Here is a 26,188-nt window from a genome sequence, read left to right as displayed (position 1 = left end):
TATTCCTCAATCACCCCATCCCCTTCCTGTCCCTCCTTTTTTCTTATTTTATTTTCCCTCCCCTCTGATATCATTTAGTGTGGGGATCTACTCACAGAATGCAGACACACCCACACAGGTAACCAGTGTATACACACCTGTGGAAATACTCCTGTACTGAATGGTGGATTTACATGGCACAAAATCTCAAAGTACGGCTCTAGGCACTTTAAAAAACACGGGTAAATTGAAACACACACATGCACATGGAAATAATTGAAATCAGCCACTCAATCATACTTCATGTTTGTGAGGTATCACTATCACTTTCTGCTGCACACAATCTCACTCTACCTTTTATTATAATGATGAAGTGGAAAGGACTGTAAAACAAGGATGAAAAAGAGTTGTTCCGTCAATTCATATGGATACTACTTAATCTTGACAAGAATACTTCAATAGAACTGTATGTCTGGAAACAGGTTCTCTTACGAAATGCAATGAAAAGTAAATGAATTTCACAATTAGCAAAGTAAAAAAAAAAAAAAAAAAATTTTCCACAAAAACAGAAAAATAGCATCCCTTATGACGATGCGTAGATAGAAAACAAATGCTTTAAAATCTAAATATCCCAGAAATATCACATACATTTGTGAACAAAATATCAACCCTGAAAACGTTCTTACCTGTAATGTTGTGAAGAAATAAATCTCAGTACTCGCAAACCCAATCAAAACATCTTTGATCCACCAACCTTAGTCTATGATTTTTTTATATATTTCCATATGAAACAGTCCACTAATCAAGTACTTACAGATGTAGGGTATGTTTTAGGAAATTTTCTATCTAAAATTACGTTTAAATAACATACTTACCGTGACCCAACTAGTGCAGACTCCGGCAGGGGTCTGACATCCCTGTCCTGTGCAAACTACTATCTGCCTATGCAGAGAAAACGAAAGTACTACGGCCGATAACCTCCCGGAAGTAGGTAACCTCCCCTTTGTCCCCCTGGCTAGTGCCCTCTTTTGACGGCAATACAGATGCAGGATATGTTTTTTTCTTGTTCTTTTCTACAAATCATAATAATGGAGGAAAAAAATTAAAGCATTAAGAAATCATCACATGCAGACACTCAAACACACACACATTTACACAGTATATACACTCAGACCACTTTTCCTGTATCCAGTTCATTACTACCACCACCCCCTTCCGAATGACTAGTGTCCAGTCCACCTCTCAAGGTCTAGCGGAGGGGAAGACAGCGGGGATTCAATCCCCTACCCTCAGATTCTCTCGCTTCCTACGGTGAATGCGTTACCACCAGGCACTGGTTTCATAAAGTCAGGACTGTAACCAGAACTGTAATATCACCTTTGCCAGAGGGGTGTGTGGGTTTGACAAAGTCAGAATTGAAACGAGAATTTTAACATCATCTTCGCCGGGAGGGGCACTGGTTTGACAAAGTCCAGATTGTAACGAGAGTTGTATTTGTAACATTATCTTTGCCAGTGGGGGAACTGGTTTACCAAAGTCAGGATTGTAACGAGATCTGTAACATTATCTTCCACAGAGGGGCCCTGGTTTGACAAAGTGAGGATTGTAACGAATTGTAAACATCATCTTCGCCGGGGGGGCAATGGTTTGACAAAGTGAGGATTGTACCGAGAGTTGTAGCCCCTGGATCTGTCCCTGTCGGCGTCGCTGACCTGACCCTCCCCATCATCAGCAGGCCCACAAGTCTCTCCCCGGGCCCGCGCCATCACCGCTGCCACCTTCTGCCTCTCTGCCGCCTCACGCCGCAGTCTCTCCGCCCGCAGCTCTTCCACCGTCTTGCCCTTTTTGGGCGGTGCCAAGCTGCTGCCTGAAGACTGGGGCTGCTTGTCCTGCTTGGGGCGAGATGAGTGGCCAGATTTCTGTGGACGACGAAAAAAAAAGACATCTTTAATTTAGCTTTGATCTTTTTCTTGTAGCTTATTATTTCGCTCAGCCATCCACGCAGGGCTGTATATATATATCGGGGCTGGAAAAAAAATGTAAACATCAGTCCTGAAGAACCTGGAGAAAAAAAAAACTGGAAAAGAAAATTGGTCAAATCAAATTATGGTGCTCAGAGAATTGCCGACCACAATAACCATCTCAAGTATCAACTTCAGAGAAAATCAGTCACAAGTCGCATTCACTCACATAAATCTACAACATGCCTATGATGTTGACCATTCCATCAATTTTTCATCAAAGGATTGGAAAAGAAAAGAAATAACAATAGAAAATCAACATAATTACACAGACTGAACAAAATAAGACATAAACCAAAAATTGCCCATTGGCACCTCACAAGGCGTAAAAATATTACAACTTGATAAGAGTGCACAATTATAAAATCCAGAAAAGGACAACAAAATGATTCAAGGCCTTCAAGAAATAAAAACACCATATAAGTAAATGAATAAAATGACAGATAATAAAGAACGAGATGACAGAAAGAAAAGGGAAAAGCCAGAAACAAATTCAGACAGAAATAGAAAAGAGGAAATTCCCAGTACAGTTTGTTTTCAGTTTCAGTAGCTCAAGGAGGTGTCACTGCGTTCGGACAAATCCATATACGGTACACCACATCTGCCAAGCAGATGCCTGACCAGCAGCGTAACCCAACGCGCTTAGTCAGGCCTTGAGAAAAATTTAAAAAAAAGGAATTACAGAAAGGCGGGGGATACGGTTTATACTGAACGATCCCCAGCATCCCAACATGGGCGACAGATGGCCGGACCTGTCTGAACCCAGGTGTTTTTTTTTCAATGTGATCATTACCATCCTGTCTGTGACTGATAACTTCATTGTGATTTCACTACAAAAGAAGGCACAGCACTCACCATGCACGACCAGTGACAAAACAGTCAGGCATCTCCCTGAACCTTATTCAGTCCTGCAGATTTTTTTTCAATTCTAAATAATTGGAAGCCTTTAATATCAGACTCCTACAGAAGTCACATTACAGAGAAGAAAACTGATTCCTGCCCTGTGCAAACTACTACCTGCCTATGCGGAGAAAACGAAAGTAGCTACGTCCGATAACCTCCCGAAGTAGGTTACCTCCCCTGTGCATCCCTGACAAGCGCCCTCTTTTCACATTACAGAAATAATGTTTTAATCATCAAAGTGCATTTTGCATACATACACTGTATTACACTGGCATATTTAATTAACACATCAAAATCCATTTGCCAGCAAAAAGCTGCATAAAACAAACAAATGCTTCCATTAAATTTTACTTTGCCATGGAAAAGTACCTAACACCAGCATGTGCAACAACCACACTGTGTTTCGTCAACATTCAAGCCAGTGCATAATTACTGAACAGGGACCACACTAAACTGGGAAACATCTCAAAATTAGTAAAGTGGGGATGATTTCCAAACAGATATTAAAGAGTTTTCAGAATAAACAAATCCAAAATATTAAATACAATTCAATCCATACGTTTTTGTGTTAGTGAGTGTGTGTGTGTGTGTGTGTTTGTATGTGTGCATGCGTGCATGCAAAGTTTACCCACTTCTCTGTGTGTAAAAATCTATGCATGTCCGTGTGAGCTACATCATCAAATGCACATGTTTGCATATGCTACATGTAAAATCAGTATGTGTACCATAAAGGTGTGTGCATGTGCACGCATGTGTGTGTGTGTGCGTGTGGGGGTGGGGGGTGTGTGTGCATGCACACATGCATATGTGTCAGTGTGTGTGTGCATGTGCATGCATGTGTGTTAATGTGTGTGTGTGTGTGTGTGTGTGTATGTGTATGTGTGCATGTGCATGCATGTGTGTTAGTGTATGTGTGTGTGTGTGTATGTGTGTGTGTGTGTGTGTGTGTGTGTGTTTAAAGTATAAAAAGAGTTGACCTCTTTACTGCGGTGTTTGTCTTTGTGTTTGTGCCGCTTCTCCAGGTGTCTCTTCATGTCCTTCAGGGGGTCCATGGAGTCCTTCAGCTTCCGGTCCCGGTCCTCCCTGCAACATCGTCATCCACGGTCACCACTTCGCCCCTCGCTCCACATCCACAGTCACCACTTCGCCCCTCGCTCCACATCCACAGTCACCACTTCACCCCTCGCTCCACATCCACTGTCACCACTTCGCCCCTCGCTCCACATCCACTGTCACCACTTCGCCCCTCGCTCCACATCCACTGTCACCACTTCGCCCCTCGCTCCACATCCACTGTCACCACTTCACCCCTCGCTCCACATCCACTGTCACCACTTCGCCCCTCGCTCCACACCCACTGTCACCACTTCACCCCTCACTCCACACTTCGTTCAACATCGTCATCCACGGTCACCACTTCGCCCCTCGCTCCACATCCACTGTCACCACTTCGCCCCTCGCTCCACATCCACTGTCACCACTTCACCCTTTGCTCCACATCCACTGTCACCACATCCACTGTCACCACTTCACCCCTCGCTCCACATCCACGGTCACCACTTCACCCCTCGCTCCACACTTCGTTCAACATCGTCATCCACTGTCACCACTTCACCCCTCGCTCCACATCCACGGTCACCACTTCGCCCCTCGCTCCACATCCACTGTGCACGACTTCACCCCTCGCTCCACATCCACTGTCACCACTTCGCCCCTCGCTCCACATCCACTGTGCACGACTTCACCCCTCGCTCCACATCCACTGTCACCACTTCACCCCTCGCTCCACATCCACTGTGCACCACTTCACCCCTCGCTCCACATCCACTGTCACCACTTCACCCCTCGCTCCACATCCACGGTCACCACTTCGCCCCTCGCTCCACATCCACTGTCACCACTTCCCCCCTCGCTCCACATCCACGGTCACCACTTCACCCCTCGCTCCACATCCACTGTCACCACTTCACCCCTCGCTCCACATCCACTGTCACCACTTCGCCCCTCGCTCCACATCCACTGTCACCACTTCACCCCTCGCTCCACATCCACGGTCACCACTTCGCCCCTCGCTCCACATCCACGGTCACCACTTCACCCCTCGCTCCACATCCACTGTCACCACTTCGCCCCTCGCTCCACATCCACTGTCACCACTTCACCCTTCGCTCCACATCCACTGTCACCACATCCACTGTCACCACTTCACCCCTCGCTCCACATCCACGGTCACCACTTCACCCCTCGCTCCACACTTCGTTCAACATTGTCATCCACTGTCACCACTTCACCCCTCGCTCCACATCCACGGTCACCACTTCGCCCCTCGCTCCACATCCACTGTGCACGACTTCACCCCTCGCTCCACATCCACTGTCACCACTTCGCCCCTCGCTCCACATCCACTGTCACCACTTCCCCCCTCGCTCCACATCCACGGTCACCACTTCACCCCTCGTTCCACATCCACTGTCACCACTTCACCCCTCGCTCCACATCCACGGTCACCACTTCGCCCCTCGCTCCACATCCACTGTCACCACTTCACCCCTCGCTCCACATCCACTGTCACCACTTCGCCCCTCGCTCCACATCCACTGTCACCACTTCCCCCCTCGCTCCACATCCACTGTCACCACTTCGCCCCTCGCTCCACATCCACTGTCACCACTTCGCCCCTCGCTCCACATCCACTGTCACCACTTCACCCCTCGCTCCACATCCACTGTCACCACTTCGCCCCTCGCTCCACATCCACTGTCACCACTTCCCCCCTCGCTCCACATCCACTGTGCACCACTTCACCCCTCATGCCACACTTTGCTTCGTTCAACATCATCATCCACTGTCACCACTTCACCCCTCGCTCCACATCCACTGTCACCACTTCGCCCCTCGCTCCACATCCACTGTCACCACTTCACCCCTCACGCCACACTTTGCTTCGTTCAACATCGTCATCCACTGTCACCACTTCACCCCTCACGACACACTTTGCTTCGTTCAACATCGTCATCCACTGTGCACCACTTCACCCCTCACGCCACACTTTGCTTCGTTCAGCACTGGTATCATTACTATCTTTATCATTACCATCATCATCCACTGTCACCACTTCACCCCTCACGACACACTTTGCTTCGTTCAGCACTGGTATCATTACTATAATCCTCCCTGCAACATCGTCATCCACTGTGCACCACTTCACCCCTCACGCCACACTTTGCTTCGTTCAACACTGGTATCATTACTATCTTTATCATTATCATCATCATCCACTGTGCACCACTTCACCCCTCGCTCCACACTTTGCTTCGTTCAGCACTGGTATCATTACTATCTTTATCATTATCATCATCATCCACTGTGCACCACTTCACCCCTCGCTCCACACTTTGCTTCGTTCAGCACTGGTATCATTACTATCTTTATCATTATCATCATCATCCACTGTGCACCACTTCACCCCTCGCTCCACACTTTGCTTCGTTCAGCACTTTTATCATTACTATAATCCTCCCTGCATCATCATCATCCACTGTGCACCACTTCACCCCTTGCGCCACACTTTGCTTCGTTCAGCACTGGTATCATTACTATCTTTATCATTATCATCATCATCCACTGTGCACCACTTCACCCCTCACGCCACACTTTGCTTCGTTCAGCACTTTTATCATTACTATAATCCTCCCTGCATCATCATCATCCACTGTGCACCACTTCACCCCTCGCTCCACACTTTGCTTCGTTCAGCACTGGTATCATTACTGTCTTTATCATCATCATCATCATCCACTGTGCACCACTTCACCCCTCGCGCCACACTTTGCTTCGTTCAACATCGTCATCCACTGTCACCACTTCACCCCTCACGACACACTTTGCTTCGTTCAGCACTGGTATCATTACTGTCTTTATCATCATCATCCACTGTGCACCACTTCACCCCTCGCTCCACACTTTGCTTCGTTCAGCACTGGTATCATTACTATCTTTATCATTACCATCATCATCATTACTATTATTACTATTGTTATCATTATTATTATCATATCACTATTATCAATAAAATTATCATTATGTCATAATTATCATAATGATCATTATTATTATCATCATTATTATCATCATCATTATTATTGATACTTACATAGTGCCTATTCTTTGGTTAGAGACCAAACTCTTATGTGTTTTACAAACATGTAGTTTTTTACCTTTTGGAAGTTGGACTTCAACACCAACACAAAAGTGTTTAAAAAAAAACAAAAAAAATTAGTTAAAAAACAAAAAGCAGCTGAGCTTTTGGAACCACCACACATAACTTTATACAAACATACCTTTTGGAACCACCATACAAACATACTTTTTGGAACCACCACTCAAAATTTTTGGGACCAAATAAAACTATGCATGCATATCTTTTGTTACCACTATATAACCACCTCACATGAAGTGAAAAAGCACTGCTTACCTTTTGGACTGTAGGGCTTCATAACCTCTGCCTTTCTGGCCTTCCACCTTCTTCTCTGTTTTCTGCAGGTACCAAGGCTTGTCGTCTGGGGAGGAGAGGACAACACTGATAGACTGTCACACACAATCTCTCACACACACACACACACTCTCTCTCTCTCTGTGCATCTTCTTCTTGATGTTGACAGAACCACTCTTAATGAATCTTTGATTGTTCTCTTGTTATCTGTCTTTAGTTCTGTCTCGCTCACATTTTATTTCTTCCTGACTTTTTGTTGTTGTTGTTGTTGTTTTTGGTCACTCATCTTTTAATAAAACTCTTGTGGGTCACTCGTATTTACATTATGCAAGTCATGCATGAAGATCATAGTTACCGTATCATATCATGTTTTATTGTACTATGCTGTTATGTATTACTTTGTACTGTACTGAACCGTAACGTATTGTGCTGTAAAGGTGCGATGATAAAATGAAGGATGACTGCTGAGTCTATAAAAACTAGGTAACGGAGAAAGTTTATAAAAACTGTGAGTTGTAAAATAAGAGGAAATTTTCTATCTAAAATTATGTTTAAATAACATACTTACCGTGACCCAACTAGTGCAGACTCCAGCAGGGGTCTGACATTCCTGTCCTGTGCAAACTACTATCCGCCTATGCGGAGAAAACGAAACTACGGCCGATAACCTCCCGGAAGTAGGTAACCTCCCCTTTGTCCCGCTGGCTAGCGCCCTCTTTTTCCGGCAGCCATTATGACTCCTGTTCCTGTGCTCTCCATACGGCTAAGTTTTTTCGTATTTTCTGTCTGTCTGTCGATTCTCTGGCGTTCTTGTTTTTTGTCAAGTTTTGTCTCAAACTTTAGACAGGAGGCATTCCGCATTGTTGACCACAGGTCTGTCTTCAGGGACTGCGTTATCAAGAGTCCAACACTCTTTATCCACTTGCAGTATTGTGTTGTACTGTACTGTTTCGCAATCTGCTGTACTGTATATGAACAGCACTGTATTGAATAGTACTGTACCATATTGTATGGTATTGCTTTTGCAATGTATTGCATTGTGTTGCATTGTATTGTATTGTCTTGCCTCATCTGTCTTCCTGGTTGCACCAAGCTCCTCTTTGTAGAATTCATAACAGCAGGTCATTGCAGTGCAGCAACATCTTTTGCTTTTCTCAATATACTTTCTGCTCCAAAATTTCTTTCTCTTCTAAGTGGACTTTTGTACAGAATTCTTCCAGGCACTACTCTCTCGCTGCCATGGGCTCTTTTCCTTGTGCTAAATGCAAGCTGTACACACGACATCAGTATATCGTCCAATCCCAAAGACTAATACCCAGACTTCCACCTCAAGGTCTGATGTAAGAGGGGAAATAATCCCAACTGTATGACTCAAACTGTGAATAAGAATGATCTCCCTTCCTTGTTGTGAACACTATCCACTACATCAGCGCTCATCCCACACACAAAAACACACTCGTATCCATGCATGTGTACTTCTGGTGTCTATTTCTCCTGTGTTCATCTCTCCCTCTGTAGTCTCACTCACATTCATGCATGAACACATAAACACACACACCCACACTCATTCACACTCACACACAAACACACAGAAAACAAATGCACACACACACACACACACACACAGAGAAAACAAATGCACACACACACAAATACATGCACACACACACACACACGCACACACACACACACATGCATGCATGCATGCACACTATAGCACATACACCCACACTAAGACACACTCACACAAACACAAAAGCACATGCACACACACACACACACACACACACACACACACACACACACTAATGCACACACACATTTATGCACACACACACACACACACACACACACACACTCACACACTAATGCACACACACATTTATGCACACACACACACACACACACACACTAATGCACACACACACACACACACACACACAGTACTCACTCTGTGCTTCAACAGAGCTCTGGCCCAGGTAGGTCAGCAGACCAATGTTTTTCTCCCATTTTTCTTTCTCTGCTGCCTTCTCTGCCTCGTGCTCCTTGTTCTTCCCCTCTCGCCTCAGCTGTGGGACACACACACACACACACACACACACACACACACACACACACACACACACACACACACACACACACACACACACACACACACATAGACACACACACACACACATAGACACACACACAGACACACAATCACACACACACACATAGACACACACACACACACACACACACACACACACACACACACACATAGACACACACACACACACAAACAAACACACACACACACACATAGACACAACACACACACACACACACACACACAAACACACACACACATAGACACACACACACACAGACACACACACATACAGACACACACACACACAGACACACACACACACACACACAGACACACACACACACACATAGACACACACACAGACACACAGTCACACACACACACACACACACACACACAAACATGCACACACACACACACACACACACACACACAGAGATACACACACACACGCGCACACACACACACACACACCAACACTAGACATGCCATGCATGGACTGACTGCAGTACCACCTTCACATCCACATGGCGACCAGGCAGACCTCAAAGACACCAAGCATCAGCATTGTTTCAATTTCACTGCTGACACACTGCTAGTCACACATATCAGCCCTCACCATTAGGCCAAACAGACCAATTTTTGTTTGTTAAACAGTCATTAAAAATCTATGTCTTAAAATTTGATTAACTCTAGGACAGGCACAACAGCCGAGTGGTTAAAGCGCTGGACTGTCAATCTGAGGGTCCCGAGTTCGAATCACCGTGACGGCGCCTGGTGGGTAAAGGGTGGAGATTTTTACGATCTCCCAGGTCAACATATGTGCAGACCTGCTAGTGCCTGAACCCCCTTCGTGTGTGTATGCAAGCAGAAGATCAAATACACACGTTAAAGATTCTGTCATTCATGTCAGCGTTCGGTGGGATATGGAAACAAGAACATACCCAGCATGCACACCCCTGAAAACAGAGTATGGCTGCCTACTCGTGTGCACACGAGTGAACGCAGAAGAAGATGATTAACTCTAGATTTTGTGCATTCCTCAAATCATCTCTGCACATTTTCTACCGTCTCGTTTAATTTGCACATAATAAATAAATGTACCTTGCAACATGCAACTCCTGTTCTGACTAAGGGGGTACCATGGGTCCACATTCTGCCCCAAAAACAAAATACATCAACAAACTCAGCCTCAAGCCGATCTGTCAGTTTTTATGCCATGTTTCAAAAACACAGCCGTGGGTTTTCTGTGCATCTCCCCAAAATGATGTGGGTCCCTCAGACCCATGATGTAAAGATAGGGGAGTACTGCTTAACTGACTATGGCGAGTAAGGGTCTGACAGACACCACGATAAACAGTTCAGTTCAGTTCAGTTACTCAAGGAGGTGTCACTGTGATGAACAGATAGGATGAACTGATTCCTCGGTCACAATGGGTCTTGCCAGTTTCATTATCTCAAGGTGTCACCATTTGTATTTGTATTCCTTTTTATCACAACAGATTTCTCTGTGTGAAATTCGGGCTGCTCTCCCCAGGGAGAGCGCGTTGCTACACTACAGCGCCACCCATTTTTTTGTATTTTTTCCTGCGTGCAGTTTTATTTGTTTTTCCTGCTGAAGTGGATTTTTCTACAGAATTTTGCCAGGAACAACCCTTTTGTTGCCGTGGGTTCTTTTACGTGCGCTAAGTGCATGCTGCACACGGGACCTCGGTTTATCATCTCATCCGATGACTAGCGTCCAGACCACCACTAAAGGTTGAATGGAGGGGGAGAAAATATCGGCGGCTGAGCCGTGATTCGAACCAGCGCCCTCAGATTCTCTCGCTTCCTAGGCGGGCGTGTTACCTCTAGGCCATCACTCCACCATATACACTACACCACAATTGCTCAGCAGATGCCTGACCAGTAGCATTACCCAACGTGCTTAGTCACGCCTTGAGTGCATGCATATAATCATATATTAATATATTTGTGCAGGGCTACCGTTAACGCACATATGTGCGTCCCTGACTCTCTAAAATGACAGAGGACACACAACAGTTTCGGCTAGGGAGTCCGTGGGACGCACTATAAAATCGGGGTCAATCGAAATGTGAACAAGCATGGTCAAACAACAGCGCTCGCTTCTTCTCATGTCACTAGTTCTCGGTCTGCATCTTATCTTCTCTTATCTGATTCTGAATCAGCCGATGTCGATCAACCAGCTTCAAAAGGGGATGAATCACCAAAAAATAAAAGCCGCATTTGTCAACGTTAATGGGAGTAAAGAATTCAAATGGCTGCAGCACAACGAAGACACACATGTAATGAAGTGAAGAACATGTGTGAAATTCGCAACCAGGTTGATGGGCGCAATAGCCGAGTAGTTAAGGCGCTGGACTGTCAATCTGAGGGTCCTGGGTTCGAATCATGGTGACGGCGCCTGGTGGGTAAAGGGTGGAGATTTTTACGATCTCCCAGGTCAACATATGTGCAGACTTGCTAGTGCCTGAACCCCCTTCATGTGTATATGCAAGCAGAAGATCAAATACGCACGTTAAAGATCCTGTAAACAGTAATCCATGTCAGCGTTCCGTGGGTTATGGAAACATACCCAGCATGCACACCCCCGAAAACGGAGTATGGCTGCCTACATGGCGGGGTAAAAACGGTCATACACGTAAAAGCCCACTCGTGTGCATACGAGTGAATGCAGAAGAAGAAGAAGAAGCAACCAGGTCATTGTGCAACTCCTGTGAAATAAATGCTTTTGTGACAGGATCGACAAACTTTCAAAAATCGTCCTTGTACAGCTTTTCGTTTTCAGTGGTTCACTCCTCTCACTCTTTCTCTCTCACTCACTGTGTGCATGTCCATCTGTCTGTGTCTGTGTGAGGGGGGTGGGGGGTGGGTGAGTGGTGTGTAAGGCAGTGTGTGGTGTGTTTGGATGAAAGAATGGTTTCTGGACCTGCGACTGATCAGACTCCCTAGAGCCACATGAGGACTCCGTAAAATACCTAAATGGGAGTTCTGTGGACTAAAGTCTTTAAGCAAGTCAACTGTAGGAAGCACAGTTGTGTACATATCAAAGCAGATTTCGTCCACAGAATTTTGCCAGAGGACACCACATTTGTTGCCTTCAGTTCTTTTTCAGCGCACCAAGTGCATGCTGCTTACAGGACCTAATCTCATCTTAATGACTAGACGCTCAGTTTGATTTTCCTGTCAAATTCGGGAGACAGGGCGAGAGCGGGGAGTGAACCCAGGCCCTCACCAACACTGTACTGGCAGATAAGTGTCTTAACCATTCTACCACCTTCCTCCTGAGGAGACAGGGTGAGAGTGGGGAGTGAACCCAGGCCCTCACCAACGCTGTACTGGCAAAATGTCTTAACCATTCTACCACCTTCCTCCTGACAGACCCAACGTAAGAGGAATCAGCAGGAAAATGACAAAGGTTAATTTTTTCAGTTTCATCTGTGACCCAGCCTCCTTTGCCTGCGTCTGTATCTGGCCCAGTCTGTGTGTATCTGGATCAGTTTGTCACACTCACACACATGCACTATACACGAAACTCCGTATCGGCGACACAGAGCAGTGCCCCTGCAGAACAGGCAGCCGGACAACAGAACATCGGCTGCAGTCCTGCCCGCTCCACCAAGCGCTCCGAGAGAAAACCTGGCCCGACCCAATCCCAGCAACCAGGAAGCTCTACGGAGGACTGGAGGACCTGCGACGTACCGCCGCCTTCATCGAGGAGACGGGGGAATCCATCTGATAAATGATGAACGAGACAACACACATGCACTCCATGCAAAACTATTTCCACATTTCGTTCTATCATTCCATGTCTTACAAGTTCTCTGTATTGATTTTGCTCACAGCTGCAACTCATGGTGTTCACTGGTTAGCACATTTTGAGTGCATGAATACCCTTGACTGTGCTATCATACTGTTGCTGAATCAGTGTAGGTTGAAACACACGCCATTTCTGTTCAGGTGCGGGTCACCTGGGCCAAAGGATGCCAAGCAATGACACGATAATTTCGGATAAAGCATGATACTGACTGGGCAGGTGCAGTTCTTTCTAAGGGTATATAACTGCAGCAGAAACAATTCCTTTCAATATCACAGTCAATACTGAGGAATGGTCATATATTTATATCTATGTATATATCTATATAAGAGACAGTGAGAGAGAGACTTTCCACCCAGTATGGTTGGTATTAATAATAACAATAATATGGAGCAAACTCCCCACACAATGGGCTCTAAGCGCCTTGAAAAAATAAATGAAACAATACATTCACAATAGTGCATAATGGCATTCAACAGCAAATGAAGATGTACAAGAGCAAAAACAAACAATACACATACACATATCTGAACTACACACACCAAGACAGTAAACTTGAACATGCCAGAGGCCTTCCTTCTTGCAGCAGGAGACTATTGCCTCTTTCTTTTTTTTTTTTTTTTTTATTTCTTTTTATCACAACAGATTTTTCTGCTTGAAATTCGGGCTGCTCTCCCCAGGGAGAGTGCGTCGCTACACTACAGCGCCACCCTTTTTTCTTTTCTTTTTTATTTTATCTACGAGTATTTAACGTACAGATCTGCTGTCTGTCTTCACACTCACCCCTTCCTCAATGTCCTTGAAGAAGTTGATATGTCCTCCCTGGTCCAGAGAGATAGCGGCCGACGCTTTTACCAGCTTGTTGTCTGTCTCTGATGATGACGCTTCTATAGCAGCTGCAGAGGATGATGACGGCGCTTCGATCTGGTCGTGACCTCGTTTCCTGGATCGCTGACGGAGCTGCTCTGTTCTGGCCTCTTGCTCCTGTCAGCGACAGCGTCATCACAGCGTTGTCACATCATCACAGCATCACCACAGCGTCATCACAGCATCGTCACAGTGTCATCACAGCGCCATCACAGTGTCATCACAGCATCATCACAGCGCCGTCACAGCTCGTCACAGCACCATCACAGCGTCATCACAGCACCATCACAGTGTCATCACAGTGTCATCACAGCACCATCACAGTGTCATCACAGCACCATCACAGCACCATCACAGCACCATCACAGCACCATCACAGTGTCATCACAGCACCATCACAGTGTCATCACAGCACCATCACAGTGTCATCACAGTGTCATCACAGCACCATCACAGTGTCATCACAGCACCATCACAGCACCATCACAGCACCATCACAGCACCATCACAGTGTCATCACAGCACCATCACAGTGTCATCACAGCACCATCACAGTGTCATCACAGTGTCATCACAGCACCATCACAGTGTCATCACAGTGTCATCACAGCACCATCACAGCACCATCACAGCATCATCACAGCACCATCACAGTGTCATCACAGCACCATCACAGCACCATCACAGTGTCATCACAGCACCATCACAGCACCATCACAGTGTCATCACAGTGTCATCACAGCACCATCACAGTGTCATCACAGTGTCATCACAGCACCATCACAGCACCATCACAGTGTCATCACAGCACCATCACAGTGTCATCACAGCACCATCACAGCACCATCACAGTGTCATCACAGCACCATCACAGCACCATCACAGCACCATCACAGCATCATCACAGCACCATCACAGCACCATCACAGCACCATCACAGCACCATCACAGTGTCATCACAGCACCATCACAGCACCATCACAGCACCATCACAGTGTCATCACAGCACCATCACAGTGTCATCACAGCACCATCACAGTGTCATCACAGCACCATCACAGTGTCATCACAGTGTCATCACAGCACCATCACAGTGTCATCACAGCACCATCACAGTGTCATCACAGTGTCATCACAGCACCATCACAGCACCATCACAGCATCATCACAGCACCATCACAGTGTCATCACAGCACCATCACAGCACCATCACAGCACCATCACAGTGTCATCACAGCACCATCACAGTGTCATCACAGCACCATCACAGTGTCATCACAGCACCATCACAGTGTCATCACAGTGTCATCACAGCACCATCACAGTGTCATCACAGCACCATCACAGCACCATCACAGTGTCATCACAGCACCATCACAGTGTCATCACAGCACCATCACAGTGTCATCACAGCACCATCACAGCACCATCACAGTGTCATCACAGTGTCATCACAGCACCATCACAGCACCATCACAGCACCATCACAGTGTCATCACAGCACCATCACAGCACCATCACAGCACCATCACAGCACCATCACAGTGTCATCACAGCACCATCACAGTGTCATCACAGCACCATCACAGCACCATCACAGTGTCATCACAGCACCATCACAGCACCATCACAGTGTCATCACAGCACCATCACAGCACCATCACAGCACCATCACAGCACCATCACAGTGTCATCACAGCACCATCACAGCACCATCACAGTGTCATCACAGCACCATCACAGCACCATCACAGTGTCATCACAGCACCATCACAGCACCATCACAGTGTCATCACAGCACCATCACAGTGTCATCACAGCACCATCACAGTGTCATCACAGCACCATCACAGCACCATCACAGCACCATCACAGTGTCATCACAGCACCATCACAGCACCATCACAGTGTCATCACAGCACCATCACAGTGTCATCACAGCACCATCACAGTGTCATCACAGCACCATCACAGCACCATCACAGTGTCATCACAGCACCATCACAGCACCATCACAGTGTCATCACAGCACCATCACAGCACCATCACAGTGTCATCACAGCACCATCACAGCACCATCACAGCACCATCACAGTGTCATCACAGCACCATCACAGTGTCATCACAGCACCATCACAGCACCATCACAGTGTCATCACAGCACCATCACAGTGTCATCACAGCACCATCACAGCACCATCACAGCACCATCACAGCACCATCACAGTGTCATCACAGCACCATCACAGTGTCATCACAGCACCATCACAGTGTCATCACAGCACCATCACAGCACCATCACAGTGTCATCACAGCACCATCACAGCACCATCACAGTGTCATCACAGCACCATCACAGTGTCATCACAGCACCATCACAGCACCATCACAGTGTCATCACAGCACCATCACAGCACCATCACAGTGTCATCACAGCACCATCACAGTGTCATCACAGTGTCATCACAGTGTCATCACAGTGTCATCACAGCACCATCACAGCACCATCACAGCACCATCACAGCACCATCACAGTGTCATCACAGTGTCATCACAGTGTCATCACAGCACCATCACAGTGTCATCACAGCACCATCACAGCACCATCACAGCACCATCACAGTGTCATCACAGCACCATCACAGCACCATCACAGTGTCATCACAGCACCATCACAGTGTCATCACAGTGTCATCACAGCATCGTCACAGTGTCATCACAGTGTCATCACAGTGTCATCACAGCATCGTCACAATGTCATCACAGCATCGTCACAGTGTCATCACAGCACCATCACAGCACCATCACAGTGTCATCACAGCACCATCACAGCACCATCACAGTGTCATCACAGTGTCATCACAGCACCATCACAGTGTCATCACAGCACCATCACAGCACCATCACAGTGTCATCACAGTGTCATCACAGTGTCATCACAGCACCATCACAGTGTCATCACAGTGTCATCACAGCACCATCACAGCACCATCACAGTGTCATCACAGCACCATCACAGCACCATCACAGCACCATCACAGTGTCATCACAGCATCATCACAGTGTCATCACAGTGTCATCACAGCATCGTCACAGTGTCATCACAGTGTCATCACAGTGTCATCACAGCATCGTCACAGTGTCATCACAGCATCGTCACAGTGTCATCACAGCATCATCACAGCATCGTCACAGTGTCATCACAGTGTCATCACAGTGTCATCACAGCATCATCACAGTGTCATCACAGTGTCATCACAGCATCATCACAGCATCGTCACAGTGTCATCACAGCATCATCACAGCATCGTCACAGTGTCGTCACAGCGTCATCACAGCATCATCACAGCATCATCACAGTGTCATCACCACAGAGTCATCACAGAGTCATCACAGCATCATCACAGCATCATCACAGAGTCATCACCACAGAGTCATCACAGCATCATCACAGCATCGTCACAGTGTCATCACCACAGAGTCATCACAGCATCATCACAGCATCGTCACAGCATCATCACAGCATCATCACAGTGTCATCACAGCATCGTCACAGCATCATCACAGAGTCATCACAGCATCATCACAGCATCATCACAGTGTCATCACAGCATCGTCACAGCATTGTCACAGTGTCATCACCACAGAGTCATCACAGCATCATCACAGCATCGTCACAGCATCATCACAGCATCATCACAGTGTCATCACAGCATCGTCACAGCATCATCACAGAGTCATCACAGCATCATCACAGCATCATCACAGTGTCATCACAGCATCATCACAGAGTCATCACAGCATCATCACAGCATTGTCACAGCATTGTCACAGTGTCATCACCACAGAGTCATCACAGCATCATCACAGCATCGTCACAGCATCGTCACAGCATCATCACAGCATCGTCACAGCATCATCACAGCATCGTCACAGAGTCATCACAGCATCATCACAGCATCGTCACAGTGTCATCACCACAGAGTCATCACAGCATCATCACAGCATCGTCACAGTGTCATCACCACAGAGTCATCACAGCATCATCACAGCATCGTCACAGCATCATCACAGCATCGTCACAGCATCATCACAGTGTCATCACAGCATCGTCACAGTGTTATCACAGTGTCATCACAGCATCGTCACAGCATCATCACAGCATCGTCACAGCATCATCACAGTGTCATCACAGCATCGTCACAGTGTTATCACAGTGTCATCACAGCATCGTCACGTCATCACAGCGACAACACAGCGTCATCACAGTGTCATCACAGCGTCGTCACAGCGTCATCACAGTGTCGTCACGGTGTCATCACAGTGTCATCACAGCATCGTCACAGTGCCATCACAGTGTCATCACAGTGTCATCACAGCATCGTCACAGTGTCATCACAGCATCGTCACAATGTCATCACAGCATCATCACAGCATCGTCACAGTGTCATCACCACAGAGTCATCACAGCATCCTCACAGCATCGTCACAGTGTCATCACAGCATCGTCACAGCATCGTCACAGTGTCATCACCACAGTGTCATCACCACAGAGTCATCACAGCATCGTCACAGCATCATCACAGCATCATCACAGTGTCATCACAGCATCGTCACAGCATCATCACAGAGTCATCACCGCATCATCACAGCATTGTCACAGCATTGTCACAGTGTCATCACCACAGAGTCATCACAGCATCATCACAGCATCATCACAGTGTCATCACAGCATCGTCACAGCATCATCACAGAGTCATCACAGCATCATCACAGCATTGTCACAGCATTGTCACAGTGTCATCACCACAGAGTCATCACAGCATCGTCACAGCATCGTCACAGCATCGTCACAGAGTCATCACAGCATCATCACAGCATCATCACAGCATCGTCACAGTGTCATCACCACAGAGTCATCACAGCATCATCACAGCATCGTCACAGCATCATCACAGCATCGTCACAGCATCATCACAGTGTCATCACAGCATCGTCACGTCATCACAGCGACAACACAGCGTCATCACAGTGTCATCACAGCGTCGTCACAGCGTCATCACAGTGTCGTCACGGTGTCATCACAGTGTCATCACAGCGTCGTCACAGTGTCGTCACGGTGTCATCACAGCATCATCACGTCATCACAGCATTATCATAGCGACAACACAGCGACAACAAAGCGTCGTCACAGTGTCATCACTGTGTCATCACAGCGTCGTCACAGTGTCATCACAGCGTCATCACAGCGTCATCACAGTGTCATCACAGCATCATCACAGTGTCATCACAGTGTCATCACAGTGTCATCACAGCATCGTCACAGCATCATCACAGTGTCATCACAGTGTCATCACAGCATCATCACAGTGTCATCACAGCATCGTCACAGCATCATCACAGCATCATCACAGTGTCATCACAGCATCATCACAGTGTCATCACAGCGTCGTCACAGTGTCATCACAGTGTCATCACAGCATCATCACAGTGTCATCACAGTGTCATCACAGCATCATCACAGTGTCATCACAGCATCGTCACAGCATCATCACAGCATCATCACAGTGTCATCACAGCATCATCACAGTGTCATCACAGCGTCGTCACAGTGTCATCACAGTGTCATCACAGCATCATCACAGCATCATCACAGCGTCATCACAGCATCATCACAGTGTCGTCACAGTGTCATCACAGTGTCATCACAGCATCGTCACAGCATCATCACAGTGTCATCACAGCATCATCACAGCGTCATCACAGTGTCATCACAGTGTCGTCACAGCATCGTCACAGTCATCACAGCATCGTCACAGTCATCACAGCATCGTCACAGTGTCATGTCATCACAGCATCGTCACAGTGTCATCACAGCATCGTCACAGTCTCAACACAGCATCGTCACAGCATCGTCACAGCATCATCACAGCATCGTCACAGCATCGTCACAGCGTCATCACAGCATCATCACAGTGTCATCACAGCATCGTCACAGCGTCATCACAGCATCATCACAGCATCATCACAGAGTCGTCACAGTGTCATCACAGCATCATCACAGTGTCATCACAGCATCGTCACAGTGTTATAACAGTGTCATCACAGCGTTATCACAGTGCCATCACAGCATCGTCACAGCATCATCACAGCGTCTTCACAGCATCGTCACAGCATCATCACAGCGTCGTCACAGTGTCATCACAGCATCGTCACAGTGTCATCACAGTGTCATCACAGCGTCAACACAGCATCGTCACAGTGTCATCACAGCGTCATCACAGCATCATCACAGTGTCATCACAGCATCGTCACAGTGTCATCACAGCATCGTCACAGTGTCATCACAGCATCATCACAGCGTTAACACAGCATTGTCACAGTGTCATCACAGCATCATCACAGTGTCATCACAGCATGATCACAGCGTCAACACAGCATCGTCACAGTGTCATCACAACATCGTCACAGTGTCATCACATCATCACAGCGTCATCACAGCATCGTCACAGTGTCATCACAACATCGTCACAGTGTCATCACATCATCACAGTGTCATCACAGCATCGTCACAGTGTCATCACATCATCGTCACAGCATCGTCACAGTGTCATCACAACATCGTCACAGCATCATCATAGTGTCATCACAGCATCGTCACAGCATCGTCACAGTGTCATCACATCATCGTCACAGCGTCATCACAGTGTCATCATCACAGCGTCATCACAGTGTCATCACATCATCGTCACAGTGTCATCACAGCATCGTCACCACAGCATCGTCACAGTGTCATCACAACATTGTCACAGTGTCATCACAACATCGTCACAGTGTCATCACATCATCACAGTGTCATCACATCATCGTCACAGTGTCATCACAACATCGTCACAGCATCGTCACAGTGTCATCATCAGCGTCATCACAATGTCATCATCATCACAGCGTCAACATACAGAGGATAAGTCTGAGTTTGGGGAGAACATCAAGGAGAATCGATAACTATAACATCATTATATTATGATAAAGAGAAAAGATTTGTCACTTATAATTACTGTTAAGAGATGTTTAGTAGTTTTGTAACGCCAATAACTATAAAAAAATAATCATTGTCATTAAAAGAGAAGCTTTGTAAATTATGCTGTTCAGTAGTTTACTGTATTTCTTATTACTATAAAATCATTGTCATTAAAGTGAAAAGCTTTGTAATCATATTGTTTACTACTGTTTAGTAGTTTACTGTACTGCTTATAACTATAAAATCATCATCATAAAGAGAAAAGCTTTGTAATTTGTGTTGTTTACTGCTGTTTAGTAGTTTACTGTATTGTCAATAGCTATAAAATCATCGTCATTAAAGTGAAAAGCTTTATAATTTAGATACAGTACACTGATTACTCATTTACTGCTGTTTAGTAGTTTATTCAGTTGGAAATGGCTATAAAATCACTGTCATAAAAACGAAGAGCTTTGTAATTTAGATGTTATATTGTTTACTGCTGTTTAGTAGTTACTTGTACTGCATTTGTATTGCCTTTTTGACAGAACACATTTTTCTGTGTAAATCTGGGTTGTTCTCCCTCTATCATGACTGTCTGATATGCACTTCAAATTTCAGAATCACTCCACTAATCATACTTGTTGTCTTTCCAAACACATTTTTTGTTGCTGTTTTTCATCTTTGTACAAATATCACCCTGTCTGTGGCAAAATAGAATAAGACCAATGAGAAAGTTTTTCTTATAAATCAGTTTCTCTGACAGTGATGTAGTCAACATAACAACATCCTGAAAGAAAAGACTGCCAGGATTCAAATTTAACTACTTCTTCTTTTTTTCTTTTTTTTTTCTTTTTCTTTTAAGTGCCAGTCAGGCACTCTAGACAAAACATTGAGTGCCCAATTGTAGTTCTGGGTGCTGCAAAGCGGGCTACAGTAGACGACACTTTACATTTCAATCAACCGCGTTTAAGCTTGCTTTCTTGGCATGTCTTTTAATTAATTTTCTTTTGCCTCTATCAGTTTTTGAAAGCCAACTGGGCACTCTCAACATAAAATTTCCATGCCCGAGCCAACTTTTCGTAGCATTTGCATCTGGGCACCCGCTAAATTTGAGCCCTGACTGCAAATATTGTGTAAGTTAGTAAAACATGATAAAACAAAAAAATACACTGAATCATAAACTGAAAGAGTTTCATTTTCAGTTTCAGTTTCAGTAGCTCAAGGAGGCATCACTGTGCTCGGACAAATCCGTATATGCTACACCACATCTGCCAAGCAGATGCCTGACCAGCAGCGTAACCCAACGCACTTAGTCAGGCCTTGAAAAAAAAAAAGAAAAAAAAAAGAAAAATACATTAAAAAAAAGAACTACTACTACTAATAATAATATGTATAAGGCGCAAAAACTTGATGAAGTCAACTATAAGAGTACAATAAAACAAAAAGACAACAACAACAAAAAAAACATACATACATACATAAATAAATAATTTTAAAGAAAGAAAACCAACGTCTTACAGCCAGAGCAATACGTCTCTGTCGCTCCTTCTCCTCTTCTGCAGCCTTCTCCTCGTCTCGGCGCACACGCTCAATATTCTTTTTGGTGCGCACATGCCAGCTGGAAACAAGACAAAAATACCCTTTTTTTCTTCTTCTTTTACAGTAATGACAGCTTTTTTTCTTCTTTAAAAAAAAAAAAAATTATTCACCCCACACTTGAAAGAGAGAAACAAACAGGGGAAAAAAAAACATGAAAAATTTAAAAAAGATAATCATCCTAAAACAGCATATGCATCATACATTATCAAACAAAATAAGTAACTGATCATTGGAATAGATCTTTGTTGCATTACATATATAATTTACAAGACACAAATGCTGGTATCACAACTCCTGAAGAACATTTTCTTTGTAATGAAACTGAATGTGAAAGCACCAACAGCAGACTGGGTGGTGGTGTTGTGTGAGACTGAGAACCAATTTCTAAAATATTGGATGACATCATATTGCAGACCTTAAAAGGATTCACTGCAATGCCCACCCCTAAGAAAAACAAAATCCCAAACATACACAAGAGCAGTTTTTTCATAAACATGAATAAAAAGGAGCCTGCTTACAGACAAGTGCACCCCCTCCAACCCCACCTAATCTGTTTATACCATGTATAACTAGTCTCTCTCACAGTCATAGTCACAAACACACATACACAGAACAAAACATGGGTTGAAGGATGGGGGTGAGTAGAATAACAGAAGCACACACACAGTACATCAAAACACCAAAATATATACATATAGTGTTGTTGGCACTGGAAAGTCAATCATCTACAAGATTTGCTGACGCACTTTGGCAACTTTGTTTAAATTTCCATAGAGAATTTACATACACATATGATTACCATTTCATAATCTATAAATGAGATTTTTTCAACAAAGGAGATGCATATGATGCATGCACATACATACATACACACACATACATACACATGTATCCAATACATATATACAAAAAAGGAAATTTGTTTTTCTTTCATCAAAGTTGTTCATACATTATGTCTGTTGTCTACAGTAGTGGCCAAGTCATAACACATCTGCACAGGCAGCGTGAGAATCTGAGCAGACAGCACTGAATCCCACACTTGCCAGAATTTTCTCCCCAACTGCTTGAGTGATGGTTTGGATGCTAGTCATTCAGATGAGATGATAAAGTAAGGTCTCAGACTCATGTGTAGCATGCACTCAGTGCACATAAAAGAAACTATGGCAAAGAGACACTTGCCCCTGCCAAAGTTTCTTAGTAAAACCCACTCTATAGGTGTGTGTGTGTGTGTGTGTGTGTGTGTGTGTGTGTGACGGAAACCCGACTGTATGGCACAGGATACAAATGATCAGCGCCTATGGGCAACTCACTGTCGGCTCTACCCTGTCCCAGGTAGGCAGCCTGTTGAGCAAACGAGTCTGTGTTTGGCAAGTGCTTAGAGCTTGGTGTCTGACCTTAGTGGAAGCTGTATTAGGAAAACTTGCATGTATTCACATCAATCCAAAACACGAACGATAGACTAATATATCATGTGTCACGGCTTTCAGGCTTTATCAGCCTTATGACTATTAACATGACTGTTTTTGCCTGAAGCGAAACTGTGTAGGATGCAGAAGCTAGAAGATAAATCTTATCAAAGTGAAGTGAAATTATGTGCTTTTTGTGGTTTCGAAAGAACGGAAATTGGCTAGTGGAATACGTGAAAAAGAAGTGAATTTTAGGAAAATAAAGAGAGGATATTAGCTGATGATTGTCAAAATCGATACCTCTTCTTCGGCAGAATATTCATTCTGGTGATGCGAAGACTTCCCCTGCGTCTTGGGTGTGCTTCAGAAGTTTGATCCACTCAATACAGTTCAGTCCTCCTTGTTTCTTGTTTTGGCTTCTTCAGCGTTGAAGCTAACAATAAAACATAACGTACAAGCCGTTTGAAAATCAAACCAATCAAGGTTTCGCGGGAGAAAAAAGAGCCTCGATCCATTCAGGCATACGATACCGGAAAGACTGTGAAACAGACTGCAAGCATCACTAAAAGCATTTGATGAACAATAAATAAAAAAATAATAATAAAAATTAAAAAACAAAACAAAAAACAACCGAAATGTGCAACTAAAGTAGTAGTATAAGAGATGGGGGTTCTATATACAACTTTTTTGGGCGTATTAGCTTGTGTTAAGGCCCTCAAGCATAAAAAAAATTTAGTCAAAACCTGTGTATGTTGGAGTAATATGACCCTCAAGCATTAAAAAAAATATATAGTTAAAACAAGTTATATGTGTATGGAGAGCCAAATCACAAGATAAAAAAAAAAATGGTTGGATATGTGTATGGGGGAGCGAAACGGTCATGGGGGTTCTATATACAACCGACCCCAGCCCAAAACCGCGCAATACCGCCCTCAAGCATAAAAAAAAAAATCTAGTTAAAACCAGTTAAAACCAGTTATGTGTATGGGGAGCGAAACGGTCACCCCGTTCCCCGTGTGTGTGTGCTGGCAAGCGACCGCACGGCGTGTGTAGTGGGAACGGGAGAGTGGTCCCGCGCACAGCCTGCCTCCGCGTATCTTCCCACCCGCGCGCGAAGATTGTGATCACCCTATTAGAGAAAAGATTATATTGTATATATAGAAAAAATAATGCCTTTTCCACATAACATTTGTGAGTACCCCCAAGTTAAAACAAATAGAGTATGCGGTCGAGCTTGCATGGGGCTCTATTGTAAAGATCATATTAAATGTCATAGAAAAGGAATGTCACTTCCAGTACTTTGTATAAAATGCAACCTTTACTAGAGCGCAAAAAAAATCAGATCTACCTCAAAAGTAATCTACCTTTTCCCCCAAGCATTTTTTCCAATCTCCAACTTCCATTTGAACATATGAAATCTACTACTGTATAGCATGGAGACAAACGTATCTACAACTTTCGAAAGAATTGGACTACGTGCCGAGAAGGCGATAGCAACACATATATTGCTAGAAAATACATACAACAGCAACTTGGTGCCAGATATATCCAAGGTAGACTATCTAGCCAACAACAATGGCAGAACACATATACAAACTCTAGAAGGTCTTCCAACCTTTGTAGACGACCTATACGTATTCGGATATCTACAACAGAAAGATTGTGTAGTATCGAAAGGCAAAGTACTATGTACCACCGGAGCCACTTCTTCGGCAAAAAATATAGTATCTAGAATATATTCCAACCTATCGGACCTAGTGGAATACAAACACGTACATATTGCCATTGTGCACACATTGTCTATATCTGCAAAGAACAGTACAATATCTAGTACTATAGATAGAATAGAAAGAGAAACGAATTCCAAGGCAAAAGAGAACTGGAAACAACAACATCCAAATACACCAATATATGCTCTATTTGTAGCAAAACTCGATGTATCCGAACTATCTATCGAACATCTACACAAAATCCTCCCAACATTC

At 45.0% G+C, this 26,188-nt stretch overlaps 1 protein-coding gene across 1 annotated transcript; it reads right to left on the bottom strand.

Moving 5' to 3' along the window:
• Nucleotides 1-60: 60 nt before the first annotated feature.
• Nucleotides 61-24,641, bottom strand: LOC143288630 (leukocyte receptor cluster member 1 homolog). Its single transcript, XM_076597287.1, has 7 exons — nt 24,504-24,641; nt 22,717-22,816; nt 14,112-14,312; nt 9,347-9,464; nt 7,378-7,462; nt 3,881-3,986; nt 61-1,898 (listed from the first exon to the last, which is right to left on the bottom strand). The coding sequence occupies exons 1-7, from the start codon at nt 24,524-24,526 to the stop codon at nt 1,602-1,604; spliced, it is 930 nt and encodes a 309-aa protein (XP_076453402.1). The 5' UTR covers nt 24,527-24,641; the 3' UTR covers nt 61-1,601.
• Nucleotides 24,642-26,188: the final 1,547 nt, after the last annotated feature.

This window comes from Babylonia areolata, chromosome 12 (assembly GCF_041734735.1).
Source record: "Babylonia areolata isolate BAREFJ2019XMU chromosome 12, ASM4173473v1, whole genome shotgun sequence".
Classification (NCBI taxonomy): domain Eukaryota; kingdom Metazoa; phylum Mollusca; class Gastropoda; order Neogastropoda; family Buccinidae; genus Babylonia; species Babylonia areolata.
Note: the sequence above shows the minus strand (reverse complement) of the source record. Positions and strands in the feature narration are given on the sequence as shown.

Coding starts and splice junctions, on each gene's coding strand:
- LOC143288630 (XM_076597287.1), bottom strand. CDS start 24,526: ATGAATATTCTGCCGAAGAAGAG. Junction 14,313..22,716: donor AGAGACGTATTGCTCTGGCT/GTAAGACGTTGG, acceptor TGTCGCTGACAG/GAGCAAGAGGCCAGAACAGA. Junction 7,463..9,346: donor GAGCTCTGTTGAAGCACAGA/GTGAGTACTGTG, acceptor TCTCCTCCCCAG/ACGACAAGCCTTGGTACCTG.